General features: G+C 35.0%; 1 protein-coding gene across 1 annotated transcript in view; it reads right to left on the bottom strand.

Moving 5' to 3' along the window:
* FAM204A (family with sequence similarity 204 member A) overlaps nt 1-22,849 on the bottom strand; it is a 36,879-nt gene that overhangs the window by 5,463 nt on the left and 8,567 nt on the right. The window contains 1 exon segment of the mRNA XM_072623864.1: nt 13,366-13,455. Within this exon segment, the coding sequence (XP_072479965.1) occupies nt 13,366-13,455 (90 nt within the window).

Consider the following 22,849-nt stretch of genomic DNA (forward strand, 5'->3'; position numbering starts at 1 on the left):
CATGGAATAATAGGTCTCTATGAAAATATTTATGCCATTCTCTTTTGTTCTTTAATTAAATGAAAACAGATGTTTTCTGAAGTAAAGCGGAACCATTACTGGAGCACTTAAAGTGTTAAGGTCTTTAATTTTTATATCAGTTTGGTCTACAATTCCTGATTGTCTTTACTCAAGCTCAACATTAATGTCAAGCAAGTTACCTAGGAGACGAAAGAGATCAAAGAGACAAAAAACCCTCAAATGTCTGATTAATCAAGCCTGCAAACAGCTTATTTCTTTTAGCCTGCATGCAAGTATGAAAATGAGATTCTGGGAGCCGAACATTGTGCAGATTTGTTCATTCTTATCAGAACAAAGCCAGCGGCAGCTTATTTCATGGATCATTGGCACTGTCATCAGTGCTACACAGAACGGGTGACAGCTCCTCATTTTGAGGCTTGAACAAAATTAGCAAAAAGTCGGCACAAATTAGCCTCTCATCTTTTTAGTAATATGACATTATTCATTTACTTTTTATCCAATTTTTAATTTTTTCTTTGTCAGCTATCCCTTTCTAGTGTTTCCTGCACAGCATCATAAAATGCTTTCTAAAAACAGGCAGAAAATAGCTGAAGCTGAAAAATTATAATGTAAAGTTCAAGGCAGCAAAAATGGAAAACATTTTCAGTGGCTTATAAAATTATATTTCTGCAACTTTCAAAACTTTGCACAAATGTTAATATGTTTAATTTGGAATGTCATGTACTTAAGAGCTTTTATACAATTAAGAGGCAGCTTACAATATAGAATAAAATGTAAATAATAAATTCAGAAGATGCTAAATAGAAGATGCATATTCACATTAGTCTTGCCATGTATGGACACCTGAGAGATGTTCCAATTTTTTCTGTTATCAAATAAATATAAAGGAATCCATCCTTTTAAGCACTGGTTTGAATGGAATCATTACCTCCCTTGTTACAGAATTTCATCATGGGAACAAGTATACATGTATAAGTATATGTGCTTTACAGCAACAACTTTGCAATAAACATCACTCAAAATGAACCATTTATATTTCAAAATGCATTCCAATGCTTTGAGTGTTTTTAAAAAAATATATCAGAATATATTATGAATTGCTCGGTTAAATGAGTTATGAAATGCCAACTCTATGTGGTTTTTGAAATGGAAACAGTACACTTTCAATCATGTACTCAACATTGAATTCACTGGGTAATACTTTGTATAGCATCTATATTAATTATGGTTATGAAGACTTCAAATTATATGTATACTACATTATACTACAGCAGAGGGAAAAAAGATGTTTTATTATTTGAGTCACTATTAGATATGGACCTTTATATTCAAGCAACTTCTATTCATAAGGGAGAAAAAAGCATTAAAAAAATTAACCATAAGCTGTTAGATGCTTTACACAGTCCCCTTATAAGAAAGACAGTTTTTTAAAAAAGAACTGTAGTACTGTTTTCAGCAATTTCTTTATCTCTGTTCTTCTAAGTAAGAAAGCTTATTAACAAGCTTTGAACTTAAAATCACATTTACAATAATGTGCCATCAACAGTTTTATAAGCTAATTAGAAAAAGATTAATTAATGACTGGCTGCTAATAAAATGGCAATCATGAAGAAAGAAACCAAGGGTGCTAAGCTTCAACTACCACCAATTAAGAGCTAATTACAAACAAATTATATATGTGTTTTGCTGTGGGCTTTAATTTACTAAAATGGTTTTAATTAAAAGAGAAAACATGCTGATTAATTGAACTGCAGAAAAAATCTACAGTATAAACTGTGCTTTGTCTGTCTCTTTAATTAGACTTGTAACATCTGAAATCTTTTTTTTTTAAGGATTGTTAAAAGCACAAATAAACATAATTAAAAGAGAGCATAAGGAATGCCATTCTAGGTGATCACCCAATCATATACCAAAGGTTAGAAGAAAACATTTTTTGATAAAAGGAGATATTTTCAAGCCTACCCTAAAAGCCTGAGAAAAAGACTCATCCTTAGCTAAAAGTGCAGATTTTTAAAAATATTACAGCTCTAACTTTTATGCTATATAATTAAAGTTCTTAAGTAAGGATTAAAAAAAATCTTTAAGCTAGATGCAAAAGAATGTAACCAAGGACACCCCTTACCTGAATACACTCATATAAGTCTCTATTTGCTGTGCTAAAAGATCATCTTCTAATCAAATAATAGAGGTCTCTGTAAGACATTTCATGGACATTCCATATGTGCCCAAGGACAGAAGAAACCCAAAGGTGAAAAATGTAATAACCTTTTATACGCCTCCTTTCCAATGGCTAGGCTAAAGAATAACTAATAGATGAACTCTTATTTTAGGAAGCAATGACAATGATCAAAGTCAAATAAAAAATGATTCAGTACAAGATACTACACACATACACACACACACACACACACACACACACACACACACACACACACACACACACACAGTTTATAGCTCTATCCTACAAGGATGATAAAGCTCCTAGCCAGTGAAGAGCTTATCCTTAAAGCATCCTCTCCCCGTTCCCCCAATTTACTAGGTTCATCCTTATCCACTGCTCCTCATTAATGCACCTAAAAGTAGCTATTAAATTTTATTCCTTAATAGAAACTATTATAAACATAGAGAAATAGCATCCACAGTTAAGACAAATTAAAACTCATAAAAATGAAAAGTGAAATGTATCTCAACAGAGTGACTAAAGATTATCTGATAACCTTGTATATGTATTGGTCACTTAAAAGTCTTTAAAAAACTTAACCTTTTATTTCAAAGCACATTGTACATAAGATATTCTTTAGCACCATCAGAATCTGCAACATAAGTTTCTTCTCACGCAAAAGTGTAATTAGAGATTTCCTATTTTAAATACTGTTATGTGTACATGCTTAACTCACATTTAATGTATTTTACAGTATTTTTTCCATTTTTAATGGTGAGCAATCACAACTGTTAAGAAATCAGAAAGATATCTGACACCCATTATAATTTTAGAGATCATGAAAATTCGATAATAACTTAACTGAGATGTACTCTTCTGCTTCACGTTTAAACAAAATATTTTACTCTGGAAATATCAGCTATCGCTATATTTTTACGTGTAAGAAATAGGCATTAAAGAAAGATGGAGAAAATAATTTTGCTGCTTTGATTTTTAGGATGAAGGCTTCAAACAAAATAATACACCTGCTTCACTGAAATATCTGACTTTGGTTTCTCTTATTTTCTCAGCTTCTCTTACGTCACAGTGCTAAAAAATTATTGCTTTAGAAATATCACTTACTAAAATGTCAAAAGCAACTTTACAGTTAATCATTTTAACAGCATTATTTCTGTTCAGAAGAATGAATAATACTTTTTAAAAAGTAACTGCATTGGGCAATGCTACTAAAGTACTTTGACAGGTAAGCCTAATGTCAAAATTGTTTTACTGTTTAGGGAGTTTTTTGCCTTCGTGTTTAGACAATGAAATATCAACATAAAACTAAGAAAAGAAAAAAAGATCTGCATTAACAAGAATATTCTCAGGGTCACTTGTGAACAGCAGTCCATCTATATACAGCTAACCTTAACAAAACTAACCTTACTCAGAGGGAAGTACCTTACATGCTAAGATAAAATTCTGTACCTTTACTTTATACCTCAAATCAGACCACTTTCACGGTCAATGTGAAGTTGTTCTAATAATAATATGTGTTCAATAGTCTAGCATGAAAAAAATTTGTCCAAATTTTCTGAGTATTTAATTCACTTGAGCATTAAAAAAATCTAACCTAATCATGCTGAGCTTCAGGCCAAAAACATTTTTATCATACTATTTAAAAAGTCAGTATCAATATCTTTACCATAAAGTTTGCTACTGAAGAAAATATATTCTGGCAAAGTAAAAATTATAGACTCAAACATTTCTATTTCCCTGGATATATTTTTAACATCAATGACAATAACTTGGTTCTTTTAATATCATTTATTCCTGAGATACCCTGGTTATTCCTAAATAAATATTTTGCTCTACAGGACAAAAGTTGCAAATTTTATCATTAAATATACAGGGGAGAAGTCATTGCCTTAGGTACTCATTTATATAAGTTCAAGCAAAAAGAGCTTTAAAATATGAAATACTTTATCATATCTTTTTTCTTAATCGAAGGCTTTCAGCTCTGGCACAGATGGCACTGGATTACAAGAGAAAGTACTTCAAGTATGAATATTAATACTTTGTAAAATGTAAAAGGGACAAGACAGCTACTCTTTTTAGGATGCACAGGAATATTACCTATTTACAGTGCTGTATATAATGCACAAGTTTACATCTTTTTTGAACAGTGAATTAAGTACAGCTAGTGTTCTGATTTAATACTATTCTGTTTCAGTAATCCAGAATGGCATTAAGTAATGTATGGGGTATAATCTAAATAAACTTTAAGGAAGTTCACAGGCAGCAAGCCAGAGATGGGGTGTGTTTATGTGATAAATTATTACATTCTCTCTTTCTTTGGTCATTCTATTTCTAATACCGTATTAGTAAAACTGAAATCAATCTTAGCAGTGAATTAACTTGGTGGAGGTGTGACTCATTTGATGATAGAAACTCACTGTTCTGTTGCCAAATAGAAAGCTGGTTTTGATCTACAACAAGCAGACATGCACAAGCCAAGAGAAAAATTCTGCTTCCAAAACGTACTATTCAACCTAACTGGTTTCTTCTTTTTAATTAAATCTAGACTTTAGCATTTGAAATTTTAGAGTACTGATTTCTCATTGGCTGTTATGAAATTAAAGTAAACAATTTAAAGACAATTTTGTGTCAAAGAAAACATCAAGGGGAAGAATTTCAAAGTCAGGTTTTACTAGAACACTTCTTACTACCCATAACATAATGTGCCACAACATTATGAGACTTCAAGGTAGTAGATTATCAAAACAATTAGGTATGTAACAGTTAAAACAAAAAACTCCTCAGGATCCTTAAAAATTAGAAATGGTTCAATACATATGACACACAAAAGAACATAGCCATACATTTCAGCTGAGTATCTTCTCTATCCACAATTCTCCCTTTTCCAAAACAAAAAAATATTTTGAGTATAAGTGATGGCCCCAAAATATCCTACACTGGGGGGAAAAAAAACTACTTTTTCACAACACAACCATGGCTTCAAGTGTGTTGACTTGAGCCATTTCCCCGAACCTGATGATATACACCCCTAACGTTATTATGAATTTTAAAGGACTCTAATTTGTGGGGAAAAAAATCTCTCTTGTGATGTCACAATAATAGCACACTGATAGCATTATTTTAATAAACCATCTTTTTCAGGATATATTTTCAAGAGTTATTCTTTGCCATGGATTTATTTTTGGCTTCATTTTTTTTCAACACTGATGCGGCCCTATTGCTTTCACAGGCTTATAAATGTTATACATCAAAAATTAGTTTCACTTATTACGACAGGAAAAGGCTTGAAGAAGTCTGGGACCTGTGCCTCACGGCCTAGGCTTTATCAGTAGGCCCCAGTCACTGCTCTTGAAAAAGAAAATGGTACTGATCAAAAACCAATACACCTGATTTCTAAAAGGACACCCACCAAGTGCATATGCAATATCCTTTAAAAGAGTTATGTCCTAAACACACAATTATTAACTTTACAAAATCCCAACCTTAATATTCATTAAGGAAAATAATAGAAATTAAATCTCTAACTATGTATACAAGAATAATTCAACCTTGATTACTTTAGTTATTTCTCATGAGTGCTTAATTAACATGGCATCAGCATCTTTTCCATGGCTGTTTCAGACCAAGAACAAACATTTTCCAGATGTTTTTCCACTTATCCATGGAAAACTTACAGAGGCCAAATTATGTGAACTCAAAAAATGTTTTTTAAAAAATTAGAATTCTTTAATCACAAACCGAATAAATTAAATTTACTTTTGAGAACAAAGTGTTATGTTTGTGTGAAGGGGAAAAATAATTTTGAAAAAAATCTTTACAATCCTTATATATGAAGTTCAGAGGATGAAAAGTATCAAGTGTTGCAAAAGCAATCCTATTTGTCATAAACCATGCCAAGTAAGTAATGTCTTTTAAACTAAACACATTTGTGAAGAGTGAAAATATCTAGTCAACAGCATACAATCCCATTTTAAAAGCAGTATAAGCAAGTACTTTTAACTTCAAGAGAACCAAAAACTTTAAATGCATACAGAAAAATTTTTTGAAAGTTTTTAAATTTGTTAATGGTAGATGCTCAGTTCAATTTGAAAAACATCTACTAAAAGTCTTTTTAAGCTTCCAAGAATTAAAAAAAAAAATTATTAAACACTCCATGCCCTCAATCGGGTTATGTTTTAGGGGGAGGATGTAGGAAGGAAGAGAAAGCACAACATGTACACATAAAAATTAGTAAGAATAAAATAAAATAATTTAAAATAATTGAAGGAGGAGAGAGGATTACCAGAGGATGATGGAAGTTTTCCCATCGGGGGGTTACACATGAGCTAAATCTTAAAGCAAAACAAGTATATTGTGAGAGGCAGGGATGAGATGTAAGTGTACAAATGCCCAGGAGGCAAGAAATGAAAAATCAAGGAGTCTTGTTTTAATGTCCCTTACCATGGACAAAGAGAAATAATGTGAAAAAAGTACAGAAAGGTAGAGGTTACAGCTGAGAAGACTATATTAAATGCCAATCTAGGAATTCACATTCTATTTTATAGGCAATAGGGAACCTTTGAAAGGTTTTGATCAGAGGAGTGACAAGATCAAACTCTGTGCCTTAAGATTACTTTGACATTCACAAGGAGAATCTGACAGACAAGAGTTTATAAATGCAGGAGACCAATTAGAAAGCTATTATAGTAGTCTAATGGTGTCCAACTGAAACAAATATAGGTGTCCAACTGAAACAAATATAGATTCCTGCTGGCAGCATATTGCTGTAGAAAACTACAAATTCCCATTATTTATGTTGCTTTGTATTTTATTTTGTTTAAATTAATCTTTGGGCCTAATTCAAGTTTTGTAGACCATTGAAGGGTTGTCATTAAACAGCAAGCTAAGAGTTTGACACCTCTAGTTTAGATGATGAGGGCATGAACCACATATTCTCCACTCAATGAAAACCATTCTATGCTGTGTATGTTGTGTTATGTGGATCTGGAATCAAAGAAAAGGGTCTGACTCTTACTTTGCTCTTATTACTTGTGTGACCTTTAACCTCTCTGGGCCTCAGTTTCCAATTCTATAAAATGAGAGGATGAGATAAGATGATTTGAGATGACCTCTAAGGTCATTTTCAGCTCTAGATTCCATAATTATATGATTATACTATAATGAATGTGGTTAGGGGTTTGGATGAGGGATGGGTTTATGAGTCAAGATGATAAATCCTGATTTAGACATGCTGAGTTTGAAATGTTGCTGGAACTTCTAGGTAGAAATGTCCAGCAGGGTAAACTGGCAAGGTGGGATTTGGAAATCAAATAAAAGCTGGATATACAGGATTTGGGAATTATTTGTACAGAGATAACAGCTAGCGGAAGCTGAGGGAGAGTACAGACAAGGATTCTTAGGGTCTGTGGAACTTTTTCTTCCAAAAATATTCTGATAACTATTCCAATATAATAGATTTCCTTTGCAATCTTACATATCTTCTTTTATGCACTTAAAAATATTCTGTGAAAGTGTCAATAGGCTTCACCCAGTTGTCAAAGGGGTCCATAACACAAAAAGCTCCTAGTACAGAGAAATAAAAAATGAACTAAAAGCACTCATTGCCTTGAGGGACATCCATGGGTTTTTTTTGGGGGGGGGAGGGGGATAGGGTGATCAGCGAGGGGGAAGAAAGAACAAAGAAGGACTAGAAGAATTAGAAAGAAGACCAAAGAAGAGTTGTCAGTTAAGTAATAGAAAACCAGGACCTGGTCAAGAATGAAGTCTGAGATAAGGCCACTAAGGTTCAACAACTAAGAAATCACTGGTAAATTTGGAGATAGTATGGTAAGCAGACAAATTGTAAGAGGCTGTTGAGTGACTGCATGATGAGGAAGAATATGCATCAAAAGTGACTGGCTCTAGGAGGCTAGGTGCAAAAAGGAGAAGTTGTAAGATGACTGTTTAAAGGAATGAAACAGGAGAGAGCTTAAGGAGGTACAGAGACCTGGGCATGATTGCATCTAGCAGGGAATGAAAAAGGGAAAAGAAAGATGAGAAAAAGAGTGATAATAAGAAGGGTCACATAGCTAGTAAGTGTCCAAGGCTGGATTTGAACTCAGGTCTTCCTGACTCCAGGCTCAGTGTCATCTAACTGCCCTCCCAGAATCTAGGCACAAATATAAAATATAATTTTTATAGGCTGAAAAATAGGTTCAAGGTTCTAAAGAACAATAGAGAAAAAAAGTCAAGAGTGCTGGATTTGAAATCAGATGATGTGGGTTTAAATCCAAATCTTTCTGGACCTTGTTTTTCTCATTTAAAAAAAGAGTGGGTTAGACTAAATACCCTCTAAGGTCCCTTCCACCTATAAATCTATGATGCTACGATCCTAATGGGAAAGGAAATGAAAGAGTAGCAGTCAAAACAAGAGAATCTGGTAAGTGGAGGGTTAGGTGCAAGCTACAGAGAGGCAGATCTTTAGACCAGATGTATAAAAAAATCTCACAAATGATTAAAACCACCCTAAATTGGAGTGGAATGACTTAGGAGCTACTGGGCTATCCTTCATTAATGTTGCAAGAGGAAGCTATGACTAAAATTGGCAAGGATGTGGAAGAGGGAACTCTTGTTCAAATATAGGCTGGGGTAGAATATTTCTCAGTTCTCACAAATCTAAAATTCTGTGATATATACAAAAGTTTTAGTGCAGTTTTAATCTATTAATGCTTAAGCTGCACTAAGACTTTTGGGACACCCTCTCTTAAAATATATAACCAAATTATTCAGGATTTAACACCAAAAATTGTTTCATTCACAATCTTTAAGATATTTTAGCATTACTACCTTTCCATCATATACACTTGCCTAAACTAAAATAAAGAACCTAAGATAAATCTAACCTTGATTTCTGTATTATTGAACTGGGAAGGGAAAGGAAGGAAAAGAGGAAGGGAATAAGTATTTCTTTATCTAGTACCTATTTTGTGCCAGGTACTATGCTAAACATTTTACAAATATTATCTCATTTGATCCTCAGAATAGCTCTTCAGGGTAGTTGCTATTATCTTTATTTTACAGTTAAGGAAACTCAGAAAGAGGTTAAGTGACTTGCCCAGGGCCACACAGCTACTAAGTGTCTGAGGCTATATTTCAACACAAGTATTCCTGCCTCCAACGTCAGTACTCTATTTGCTGTGCCAGCTAGCCACTATTAAAGACAGGAACCATGTATTATTTATACCTGTAGTTCCCTCAAAGCCTAACATATTCTTCCTCCATCCCAATGCTTGTCCTTATACTTGGGGACTTCAATTTACATTTTATGGTCCCTAAAATGCATTTAATCAAACTATTCAACTCCAACAATCTGAACTTTTATTCTACATCATTTGACACACAGGTATGGTCATATACTTTGCTTTTTTAATTGCTTTCATTACCACCCACGAGACAGGTTTCATTTTCTTTTCTAAGTCTTTTATCTACCATAACCACCTGTTTCTTCTTTGACTATCATCCCTTACAAAACCTAAACTCCCATCCTCACTGCAATCTCTCATCATTTCATCCCTTCCTGCTCTGGCTTCTCTCTCTTCAAAATCTCCTTTAGTTAAGTCACTATCCTCTAGCCTTGGATCCCTCAAAGCATTTCATCCACCTTCTCTGTCCTAAGCTGCATAATACCTCTGCAGAAAGTCACACAACTACTAAATGTGCCCTACTATAAATTTATGTTATCTAGTTTCAACTGGACCTTCATTACTCCAATCCTTAGCACTTCTTTGACAGACCTCAACACTCCCCAAAGCAGTTCAAAAAACTTTTCTTAAAAGTCATCTTCCCCATGGACTCCTTCCCTATCTCACCTTTTTTCCCTTCAGCAGAGAACCTTGCTTCAACTTTCACTGAAATATTTAGGCCATCTGTCTCAAGTTCCCTCCCCTACTCAAATCCACACCTCAGCCACAACCTTCATTAAAAAAAAAAATTACCATCTTTTGTTTTTACACAACCTGCATTTCCCAAGGTATCATGCTCCCTCTCCCCGACAATGCCATTCCATATAATAAATAAAAAAGAGGGGGAAAAGTTCAGTAAAACTAAACAACATGTTGAAAAAACCTGGTCTTATCTTTCAATCTTCTCCTGTGCTCTCATCTGAGAGGATGAGGTGGCACTCCTCCTTGTCAATAGCAGCAACTCTACATGTGACCTCCTGTTTCCTCTAGGAGCTCATCTTTTCCACCATTCCTTCTTTCCTCCCCCAATTATCAACCTTTCCTTGTCAAATGGCTTATTCCTTGCCGCTCCTGCAAACATGTTAGCATCTCATATCCTTTAAAAAACTCTTTACTAACCTCACCATCCCCTTGAGGTGTTCATCTGATCCCTTTCACAGCTGAATTCCCACAAAGTGCTGCCCACAGTCAATAACTCCACTTTCTAACCTCCACTCACTTCAGAACCCCATGCCATCTGGCTTCCAACTCCACCACTTAATTGCAAATGATTTCTTCAAGGTCTTAAATAACCTCTTCATGCCAAATTCAATAAACTTTTTTTTTTTTCCAGTCTGCATCCTTCTTGACTTCTCTGCAGCAAATGACACTATTGACCATCATGCTCCTACTGGACACCCTCTCCTTCCTAGCTTTTCATGACTGTTCTGTCCAAGTTCTCATCTTGTCTGACTTATTGTTCTCACAGGATCATTATCTATGTTCCTGTCCTCACATATGAATGTACCCTCAAGGCCTCGTCCTGTACTCTTTCTTTCCCTCTAAGGGATTTCCTCAGGCCCCAAATACCATCTTTATGCAGATTACTCTCAAATTTACATATTCAGTCCTCAAAAGTCTTTTCAAATCTGCATATACAACTGGTTATCTCTAACTGGACATCCCAATGCAACCTCAAACTCAACATTCTGAAAACAGAAATCATTCCCTTTTCCCACAAAACCACCTATCTTCCTAACTTACCTATTTCTGTTGATGATTCCACCCTTCTCTCAACTCCTATGGCCACCAACCTAGTTCTAGTTCTCATAAGCTTTTGCCTTGACTACTGCATTTGCCGAACTGGTTTCTGATTCATCCTTCAGAATGCTACAATTTAACGCTTCTAAAGCAAAAGTTAATCCAAGTCATTCCTTTGCTCCAAAAGCTCCAGTGGTTCTCTACTACCAATGGACAAAAATACAACCTTTTCTGTCTGGCATTTAAAGTCCTTCACAAAGGGACTCCAGTCTACTTTTTCAGATGGATTCCACATCACTCCCTATTCATACACTCTACAAACCAAACTTGCCTTCTTGCTGATCCCTTGCAATCTTGATCCAAATGAGATGTTATTTGAAGTATAAGCAGCCCCCAATCAGTGGGTATTCAGCTTACAAATGATGTAACAAAGGATGCCGAAACTCTCTCCTGCTGCTTAACACTTCCACCCAAGCTCCTCCCTGCTGATATAGAAGCAGAGTCCTTGCAACTGGTTCTAATGCACCAAGCTGCAGAAGCCTCCTTACTTCCCTGTCTTGCAGTGGAGTTCATGAATCATATACAAGCTTCTGAGATTTAGCCAGAATACCTTACCCCCAAGTTTACAGGTTTTTTCTTATTAAAAAACACATTCTTAATTCCTAACAGTTGACGTATAAATTAACTTTTAGAATATAACCAACTCTTAAAATAAGGGTTCCTGGTAGTGTTTCCCAAATTGCTACACAAACTACAAAATCAATAGCTAACTTTTTAAATCTAGACTTAAGGTTTCACTGGCATAAACCTCTCTACTAAGGTAAATAAGTAATGTATACAACTGCCCAGATACTAAGAGGTTAAGTGATTTGTCAACTGTCACATAGCTAAGTATCCATCAGAGCAGAATTTAACCTGGGTCCTCTTGGCTCCATGGATAGCCCTCTATCTACTATGACACTATCTCTCCTTTTAACTAAAATTTACTGAAAACCTAATCAGTAATGTACAAAATGCTACTTTAAATAATTTTCCCAAAGAATAAACCAATGAAAGAAAAAAAGGAAAAAAAAATAAACCAATGAATTATTTTGTTTTTGAAAATAAAAAAAAAATTGTTAAATAATTGCAGCACCCAGTGAAACCAAGATATAGCCACCTCAAAAGATAAAAGATAAAGATAAAACACAGCAACCATCTAGTTACATGTTAGCAGGGAGGAAAATATTTTTTAAAATGTTGTTAATAAATTTGAAGAGATATCAAAAATACTGTCCCTTCCCCCAAAAGAAGAAGTTGCTTAAAATGACTATAATACTCCTTATATGTCTCTGTCCACACCCCTAAATTAACCTTCATAGCTTTCTTTAAAGTACAGTGATTCAATGAAGAACAGAGGAAAAGAGAATTCAATTAAGATTACCTTATTTCTGCTGAGCCCAACACTAATCAGGGCAGTTGCTCCGGAACCAAAAGTAAAATAAGGTTCTAATAGTCAATGCTGGTTTTAAAACATAATATAGTGTAATACTTACTAAATAAAGTTTTGTTCACCGGATTTCCATTTAGAGAATGAACAGTTAGGTAGAATATAATATTTTCCATAAAGTGAACCACTATGCTAGTTTGTAGGAAGCCAAACAATGGCTTGGCTTTATTTTTTTCACTAAATCTACCAATTCACTGGACACCATGTAAACAGTCTAAGATGGTAGCAAATGGGTAAGTTAGTCATTTAGCATATTACAAATAAAACACAAGGATTTAGCTACTCGGCAAGTATATTTTTAAAATGCTAACAAAATGAAAAGGATTTATACAGAAGGCTGCCAGATCACATGTGGTCTTTACTTTTGATAAGTAAGCAACCCCTATTTGTGACCTTGCCTATCATATCTTTAGAAAGAGAGCAAGCTGCTTTTCCCCCTACAATGAAAGTTAAATGGGGTTAAAGAAGCAAATGGGAAAGGAAGGCTAACCTTTCGGTCATGCAGGGAAGAAAGATCTACTTGCTTATGGGATTATGAGGAAAGAATCATTTCTGAAATAAGATTTAGCCCAAATTGATCTAAAAACATAACTATAGCAACATGATTCTACATTTCAAAATAACATAAAAAACTATAAGGATGAATGACAAATGTTAACTATATTTTCTGATAAAATACTTAAACAATGAACAAAAGTTTAAAAAAATGTAATTACCTCTCGAGTAGCTAACCTATTACTGAGTTCTTCTGCCTTTTCAATATCCCCTTCAGCCACAGATTTGTCGATACTCACTTCAAGGCCTGACTAAAAAGAAAACAAATTTTAAATTTAAGGCCATTATTAATGAGTTAAGCTGCCCATGAAAGAGAAAAGCTTCTTCCAAGAAAATGATTTGATCTTCTTAAGAAAAACTACTTGTTTACTGGATGAAGATGCTTGATAAAAGAACTATGCATACAGTTTCATGGGACTGAAACACTAAAATATATCTTGGAATAATCCAAGATCTAAAAAAAGTGCTTGAACACAAACAACCATATTAGCTCCACCTCATCTACAGTTACTACAGTAAGCCCACATATAAACATACATACACGGACTAATTTATACCTGTAAACAATTTTATCCCTACATATGGCTTACCTAATCCATTGTGATCTTTCTTTGACATTTTTAAACTGTTATAAAGGAAAACAATTATTACTTTCTTTAGAGTTCTCAAATGTTTTAAATGAAATGCTGATTTATCAAGCAAGTATGGTTGAAAAAACACTGGATTTACAAGACCTGGAATTTGAATCCTGGCTTTACCACTTCTTAGCTGTGTGATCTTAAGAGAGCCAAAATTTCTCTGAGATTCAGTATCCCCATGTTAAATGAGACTAATGCTTACACTACTTTGTCTCAAAGGATTGCTGTATATACCTATTTTGTGTTCAGGCTGTAGTCACACCCTATTTCACCAAGCAGAATGTAAACTTCATGGCAAGGATGAGGTCATTTCTTATATTTCCAGCACCTAGCAAATTTTGCACATAGTAAACCTTAATAAATGTTTGTTGAGTTTAAATGAAAGAATGGTTATAAATCACCTTATAAACCATAAAGAGCTCCACGGAAGCCACAAAACTATTACTTTTATTATACCCCACAAATGAAGTCCTACATAACACCACTTTTAAGACTATTTACTAAATTACATTAAGCAGTTAGGTAAGAGGAAAAAAATTGGTTTCTGCCCAATTTGTTTAAAGAATATAAAAAATTACTACCAATCCTCTCCTATATAAAAAGGAAATGTCAATTTGGAATGTAAATATGCAAATAAATACCAGTTAAATGATCAATAATACCTCAAATGAATTAAATAAAAAGATTTAAAGACCAACTGTGAACAGAGATCTGTTCTAAGTAGTGAGGAACCTACAAAGTCTGGACAAAAAATAATAGTCCCTAACTTCATGGAGATAATAAAGGAATTCTAATAAAAGAAAAAGATATAACTGATAATTATGACATAAAAACAAGTGAAAATATGGAAACTAAGGCAGAGAAGGTTAAGTGATTTGCCCAAGGTCAAACACAGTAAAAGGGATTCAGAACCAGATGCTCAGAGCCTAAGTCTAGGGTGCTTTCTACTATACCACGTGGCTTCTCTACATAAAGTGAGGGAAGTCACTGTCTTCCAACATCCTGTGTAATAGTCACTGAACGCTTCATTAGGAGATAACCCTTGAATTATGCTTTAAAGGGTTATTAGAAATTTAAGGAAAGAAATGGGATGAAATTTCAGTCATAGGGAACAGGACAAGGAAAGGCAGAGGAGTAGAACATGTTTAGGGGGCCAAAAAGTAAGAACTTACATTTATATAATGTTCTATCTAAGGTTTACAAAGTACTTGACATACACCATCATTTGATCAATCAAAGAGTCAATGAGTATTTATTAAACCACCTACTATGCACAAGTATTTCACTACACGTTGGGGATTTGATCCTCACAATAAACCAGTGACATAAGTAATATGGGTACTATTATCCTCATTTTACAGGTGAGGAACTTGAGGAACATAGAGGTGACTTGGTGCAAATCACATAACTAATAATTGTGATGGGATCTGAAGCCAGGTTTTTCTGAGTACAAATCCAGTGTTCTATCCATACTGTCATTCAGTATGAATGGAAAACAGACTGCATGCAGGGAAGGAAAGAAGATGAAGTAAGCGCAGAAGGTGATATCAGATCTTTAAAGGGCCTTGAACCTAAAACAAAGCAGTTTGAACTTGACTGTAGGGAAGAAGAAGGAACTGAAGAATTCTACGCAGAAAAAGTAAGATCATATGGCATGCACGCTAATTTTTTCCATATTAAAAAAAGGATCACACTAGAACTGAAAAAAAAATTCAAAAATAGGTTAGGTTTTTTCATTGTGTGTCCAGAAGTAACAAGTAACATTATTTCATGGGGTATGTGGTCATCACACATTGAAATATTAATGAAAAGTATCTGCAAAAAGATAACCATTAACATAAATTTCAACTTATACACCAAAATCAATTTCTGAGGATGTGGTGGCAGAGAAATTTTATGAGGAACTTGCTAAGACCCTCCAAATCAAATCAATACATGCTCTAATACTTGGGGACTCAAATGCAAAATTGGGGTGGGGAAAGGTGAGGGTGGGGGAGAAATACATGGCACAGCATGGTTCAGGAAGAAATGCTTATATATTACACAGAAGTCTCACGTAATTATATCATGAATACTCAGGCAATTAATATGGTAAGCAGCAAATAACACCATAAAGAATGAAAAAGATTACATTTTTAACAGATAGGAAAAAGTTTATTATTGATGTGGGAGTAATTCCTGAGTCAACTGAGTACAGTCAGACCATTAACTCATCTGAGTTAACATTGCAATAACAAACAATAAAAAAAGGCGCAAAATCAAAATGACTTGCCCCTCAATTACTTTAAAATAAAAAATGACAAATGGAACACAAAAATAACATTAATATCAACTATACTAATTTTATCCATAAGTTTAGCTGATGTAAACTAAATTGTTCCAAGGAGAACAAAGAAATTACCCTAGTCAGAAAAACATCTGACTTACTTGCCAGATCCAGATAGAATGCTGTCAAACGTAGTAGGTTAAAAATATAAATTCGTTTGTAAAATCTTATTAGGAAGGATGAAGGATGAGTATGATACCCTTATTAAGCAGAGAAAAGCAGCAAAGGGTAAAACCAGTTTAGACAAAGCCTGGCAAGATAACTAACTAAACAAAGTCATCCCAAAGGCATTTAAGGACAGAAATGGAAAGTCTAGAAACTGAAGAAAAATGGAAAAGATTTGCAAAAGCATTTTTAGCAAACTATTTTTTTCTATCATGGAACTAATACACTTGGATGCTAACATCACAGTCTGAGATGAGCAAACAGAGAAGGCAAAAGTAGTACTAAAGACAGCAATGACAAGAGCAGCTGCTCAGCGAGACCAAGTCCATAAAAGGAGATGTGTGCTGAATGCTATCAACTTGGAAAGGCACTGAGGGATATAAGGCATGTAATGGAGGGAAGGAAAGACACTAACGGCCAAATCACCAAAAGTCAAACCTTTAAAGGTGACCAAGGGCAAGCAATAACTACCACTCTAGATACTCATTCTCTCCATTGATCAATAAATCTTTGTAAGAACAATCTGTGCACAAATCTATGTACAAAAGTACCCTTGAAGATGGGATTAGTAGGGAACAAGTAGGCTTTTGCAATTGATATTTAATAAGGGAACATATCTTTACTGTCAACAATTGAAAGATGTTGAAAATATTGGGCCTAGTATGATTACAGATAAAACACTGGATAAGGCAGAAAATAGCTTTACAATGAAGGATCTTCCTGTTCAAACACTAGAATTATTATGTGAATTTTATCAAGTCCTAGAACATTAGAATCTACCGAAGATATCTCTAATCACTAAAAGTGTATAAAAATTCCTACTCCCCTGATTTCAACATGTATTTGGATGAATAATCTATAGCTTGTTCAACAGTATGTTATACTGCATAGACGCTGAAGAAGGTCAATGAATTGGACCCAGATTAAACTAGAAGAAAAGGGTATGTTGCATTGCTTTCAGGAAATTGCAAAACCCTTTTATAGACTCCAAGCTTCCGGTGAAAGCAAAGGCCTCTTTTTAATATTCATATTTTAGCAATGTTACTACTATATGGCAGCAAGATGTGGAACATTAATGTATGCAAAGAATTGAAATTGATATGATGCACAGGGCAATGGAATTGTACATGGAGGGTGTATCACATAACCAACAACCTAATCCAAAGAAGAACAAGAGTAAAGAGTATCTAAAGAATTTTAAGATAGGGAGAGAAGATGGGCTGGTCATGTGGTAAGAGCAAAAAATGAACATGAACAAGTGAAGTGCTCCAGTGGTATCCTTGAGATGTTAGGAGAAAATAAGTAAGGTCTTCAGTCTCCTGGCTGGGCCACTTATGATAAACTTTTGGGAGGCCTTGTGAACAAGAGTCAGACAGGATGGATAAGCATGTGTTGATTACAATCTGCACTTAGTGGAGGGACCTCCTGAAATAATGAGATCACGAGTCTATTTGAGTACTGCTTTGAGATCTGCCCACAACAATTATGTTTTCCAGTCTAAAAACCAGCTAAAGCTTTGTGAATTGACATAATAGTACTTCTGTAATCAAAAAACTGAATCAAACTGCTTCTAAATAGTTTATTACAGTGATTTCAGAAAATAAAGTTACCATTTCAACTGCTGATTGTTTCTTGATTATTTCAATTGTTAATTTTGTAGTGTATCTAGAGTTTTTGTAAAACCTAAATCTCCTGTTAAAAAGAGAGGATTTTAAAATCTAGGAGAAACCCTAGAGATAATCTAATATAGCATCTCCCAAATCAATTTGATCACAGAACACTGGAGCTTTAAGTATCCTGACAGAACACACTGATCTGGATAGGGTGGTCACAGAAATTTTGGTGAAAAATGGAAATCAAACCTATTCTTATTCTGCCTCTCTCTCTCTCTGTCTCTCTCTCTCTCTCTCTCACACACACACACACACACACACACACACACACACACACACACACACACAAACAGACTCAACAAGCATTTATCTTTAATATTTTAGAGGGAAAAATATTAGCATCAATAGTCCCAATTCAGAGTGTACAAGTTCTACATAATACTATTATATTTTAGAATGTGATATTTTAGAAATAAAGATCTTGTCTAAAATACTTATTTTACTGATGAGAAAACTGAGAGGAGTAAAGTGCTTGGTCTGAGTTAGTGACAGAACTCCTGGGACTAGAAATCTGTGCTCTTAGACCTTAAGGGTAGTATATGGCCTATTCAACTCAACCCAAGGTTTCCTTTATTGGAGGGGTCTGCTTTATGCATGCTATTTTTATAGTAATAATAGGGTTAGGGACATCTTTAGCTAGATATTATGGCAAAATATGCTTCATCCATGAAAAAACATCTTTTGGGGGCAGAGCCAAGATGACGGAGTTAACAGCACACACTTTCTAGAGCGCTTCCCCCAAGCAAGGCCAAATACCTGTAAAAAGCAGCCCTAAACAAATTCTGGAGCTGCAGAACTCACGGTATGACGGAGTGAAGCAAAGCCCCAGCCCAAGACAGCCTGAAAGGTCGCCAGGAAGTGTCTATCACGCTACATAGGGGGCAGAGCATAGTTCAGTGTGGACCATGCCAGCAGAGACAGAGACTGAATCTCTCGCCCCTGTAGCAGATTCTAGATTTCAGGATCCCAAAACGCTAAGGACAAATTGGAAGGTCAGTGGAAAAAAGTCTGTGGGACCAGTGTAGAAGAGTGGAGGGGTCCAGCCTGAGCCTCAGGGCAGCAGAGGGAGAAGGGGGCAGAGGAACCCCCAGCAGCCACAGAAGCAGTAGGGCCAGAGACAGCAACTGTTTCTGGAGCTGTAGGTCCACAGATTGTGGGGGAATCAAGTGGCTGATAATGCACCCCCCCCAGCCCCACTGGAAGCAGAGATCTACCTTGACAAAAAGAGCTCAAAAGTCAAGTAAATGGCTGAGGAAAGGAGCAAAAATTGAAAAAAGAATCAGATTATAAAATCTTACTTTGGGGGCAAGGAAGACCAAAACATGCAAACAGAAGACAGCAAAGTCAAAGCTCCTCCATCCAAAGACTCCAAGAAAAATATGAATTGGTCTCAGGCCATGGAAGAGCTCAAAAAGGATTTTGAAAATCAAGTAAGAGAAACACAGCAAAAATTGGGAAGAGAAATGAGGGTGATGCAATAAAATCATGAAAAACACGTCAACTGCTTGGTAATGGGGCTGGTAAAGCAAAACAAAAATGCTGAAGAAAATAACACTTTAAAAAAATAGACTAACCCAAATAACAAAAGAGATCCAAAAACCCAATGAAGAGAAGAATGCCCTACAAAGCAGAATTGGCCAGATGGAAAAGGAGGTCCAAAAGCTCACTGAAGAAAATAATTGCTAAAAGATTAGAATGGAACAGAGGGAAGCTAATGACTTTACGAAAAATGAAGAAATTATAAAACAAAATCAAAGGAATGAAAAAGTAGCAGACAATGTGAAATATCTCACTGGAAAAACAAGTAACCTGGAAAACAGATACAGGAGAGACAATTTAAAAATTATGGGACTACCTGAAAGCCATGATCAAAATAAGAGCCTAGACACCATCTTTCAAGAAATTTTCAAAGAAAACTGCCCTCATATTCTAGAACCAGAGGGGAAAATAAATATTGAAAGAATCCACCAATCACCTCCTGAAAGAGATTCCAAAAGGAAAATTCCTAGGAATATTGTAGCCAAATTCCAGAGCTCCCAGGTCAAGGAGAAAATATTGCAAGCAACCAGAAAGAAACAATTTGAGTATTGTGGAAATACAATCAGGATAACACAAGATCTAGCTGCTACTACATTAAGGGACTGAAGGGCTTGGAATGGGATATTCCAGAAGTCAAAGGAGCTAGGATTAAAACCGAGAATCACCTACCCAGCAAAACTGAGCATAATACTTCAGAGGAAAAAAATGGTCATTCAATAATATAGAGGACTTTCAGGCATTCTTGATGAAAAGACCAGAGCTAAAAAGAAAATCTGACCTTCAAACACAAGAATCAAGAGAAGCATGAAAAGGAAAACAGGAAAGAGAAATCAGAAAAGAAAAGAAAAACTTGCTAAAGCTAACATGTTTACCTTCCTACATGGAAAGATAATATTTATAACTCTTGAGATTCTTCTCAGTACTAGGGTAGTTGAAGGGATTACACACATATAGACAGGGCATAGGGTGAGTTGAATAGGAAAGGATGATATCTAAAAAAATAAAATTAAGGAGTAAGAGAGGAATACATTGGGAGGAGAAAGGGAAAAACAGAATGGGGCAAATTATCTCTCATAAAAGAGGCAAGAAAAAGCTTTTTCAATGGAGGGGAAAAGAGGGTAAATGATCAGGAAAAAGTGAACCTTACTCTCCTCACATCTGGCTTAAGGAGGGAATAACATGCACACTCAATTTGCTATGAAACTGTTTTACACTACAGGAAAGTAGGGGAGAAGGGTGGTGGGAGGATGATAAAAGGGAGGGCAAATAGGAGGAGGGCATAATTTAGAAGTAAACGCTTTTGGGGAAGGACAAGGTCAAAAGAGAGAATAGAATAAATGAGGGGCAGGATAGGATGGAGGGAAATACAGTTAGTCTTCCATAACATGACTTTTATGGAAGTCTTTGCATAACTACACATGTATAACATATATGGAATTGCTTGCCTTCTCACTGGGGATGGGTGGGGAGGGAGGAAGGGAGAGACGTTGGAATTCAAAGTTTTAAAAATGAATATTAAAAATTATTTTTACATGCAATTGGGAAATAAGATATACAGGCAATGGGGTATAGAAATCTATCTTGTCCTCCAAGAAAATAGAGGGGTTGGGGATAAGAGAATGGAGGGGTGTGATAGAAGGGAGGGCAGATTGGGGGAAGGGATAATCAGAATGCACACTGTATTGCTGTGGGTGGAGGGGGGACAGATGGGGAGAAAATTTGGAACTCAAAATCTTGTGGAAATGAATAAACTAAAAATAAAAATAAACTAAAAATAAATAACTAAACTAGAATAAAAAAAGATCTTTGGTCATAACAATACAATGCCCACACTCAGAGAGTATCCTACTTAGATCATTCAATTCTACTAAAATACAATAAAACTATAGATCGAAAACTAGCTTTTCTTTCACTACTAAATGTCTATAGTAGTTTGACATCTCAGCATACCCCTAAATTTTCAGCCTTTCATTTCAGTCACTTGAATTCTAACAGCATCTATTCTCTTGTCTTGTTTACTTCATGTAACAAAAGAATTCTGAAAACTGTTGCTTGTTCCCTTTTAATCCATTCACATCTAGACTCACTAGAAATATAAGTGTATCTGATCTTTTTATATTTCTACAAAATCTGGAGACCTAGGTTCATTCCATCCTGGTTAGCACCAAAAACTTAAGTTATGTATTTTATACTCATACATAATTTTGCCTATAAGTAAGCTGATATTCTACCAAAAATGTCAAGTGCTATACCAAGGGTCAAATATTCCTTTAAGATATGGTGCTTTCTCAGACTATTTTCTCCTGTGTTGTTTTGTTTTGGTTTTTCCTCATGGTTTCTCCCATTCATTTTAATTCTTTTATGCAACATGACTAATGTAAAAATGCATTTAATAAGAATGTATATGTAGAACCCATATAAGATTGAAAGCCATCTCAGGGAGGGAAGGGGTGAAAATTTAAAATTTATGGAAGTGATTGGTGAAAACTGAAAACAAATAAATTAATTAAATTTTTTAAGAAAGATAGGCTGCTTCATTAATGAATACTGACTGACAGTCATTATCTAATAGAGCAGGGGGAAAAAAATCTCCATTTCTCATTTAAACCTAACTGTATGAAATGATATACTTGTAACAGTTCTCATTTTTAAAATCTACATATTGATGTACAAGCACTAATAACATACTTTCCAAAAGTATTTTCACACAAAGTTAAGATGGTAGGTGGCATGATAGAGTGGCATAAACACCGGACTGGGAATCAGGAGACTTTAGCTCTAGCTCTGAGTGTTGCTGAGTCTGACAACTTCTGGACCTCAGTTTCTTCATCTGTAAAATGAAAGGCTTGACTATGTATTTTCCTCTCATACTAAAAGTAAATAACTATGTCAAAGTCCTAATTTGAGGCTATCACAAAGAATAACTCTGTGTGATGAAGCCATAGCTTTTGTTACCTTCTTAAAAAGTTTTGGTTAGTGAAATTTAGCATGTCAGTTTCTACTTTGTTTTATATCAATTCTGGTTTCATTTACCAATCTATTTTCTAATGTTTATATTCCAGGTTTTAAGAATTTCTAATATAATTTAACTGGATCATTTTATAGATGAGAAAATTAAGACATGGAAAGGTTAAAGGCCTTGCTTGGGGTCAGATTTCTGTCTGCTACCTTTTTTTTTTTAGGGGGGGAAGAGGAAAAGGGAAGACAATCAGGATTAGGTGACTTGCCCAGGTCACACAGTTAGTAAGAGTATGGGGTTGAATTTGAACTCAGATCCTCCTGACTCCAGGACCTGGGCTTTACC

The sequence above is a fragment of the Notamacropus eugenii genome, chromosome 1, assembly GCF_028372415.1.
Source record: "Notamacropus eugenii isolate mMacEug1 chromosome 1, mMacEug1.pri_v2, whole genome shotgun sequence".
NCBI lineage: Eukaryota > Metazoa > Chordata > Mammalia > Diprotodontia > Macropodidae > Notamacropus > Notamacropus eugenii.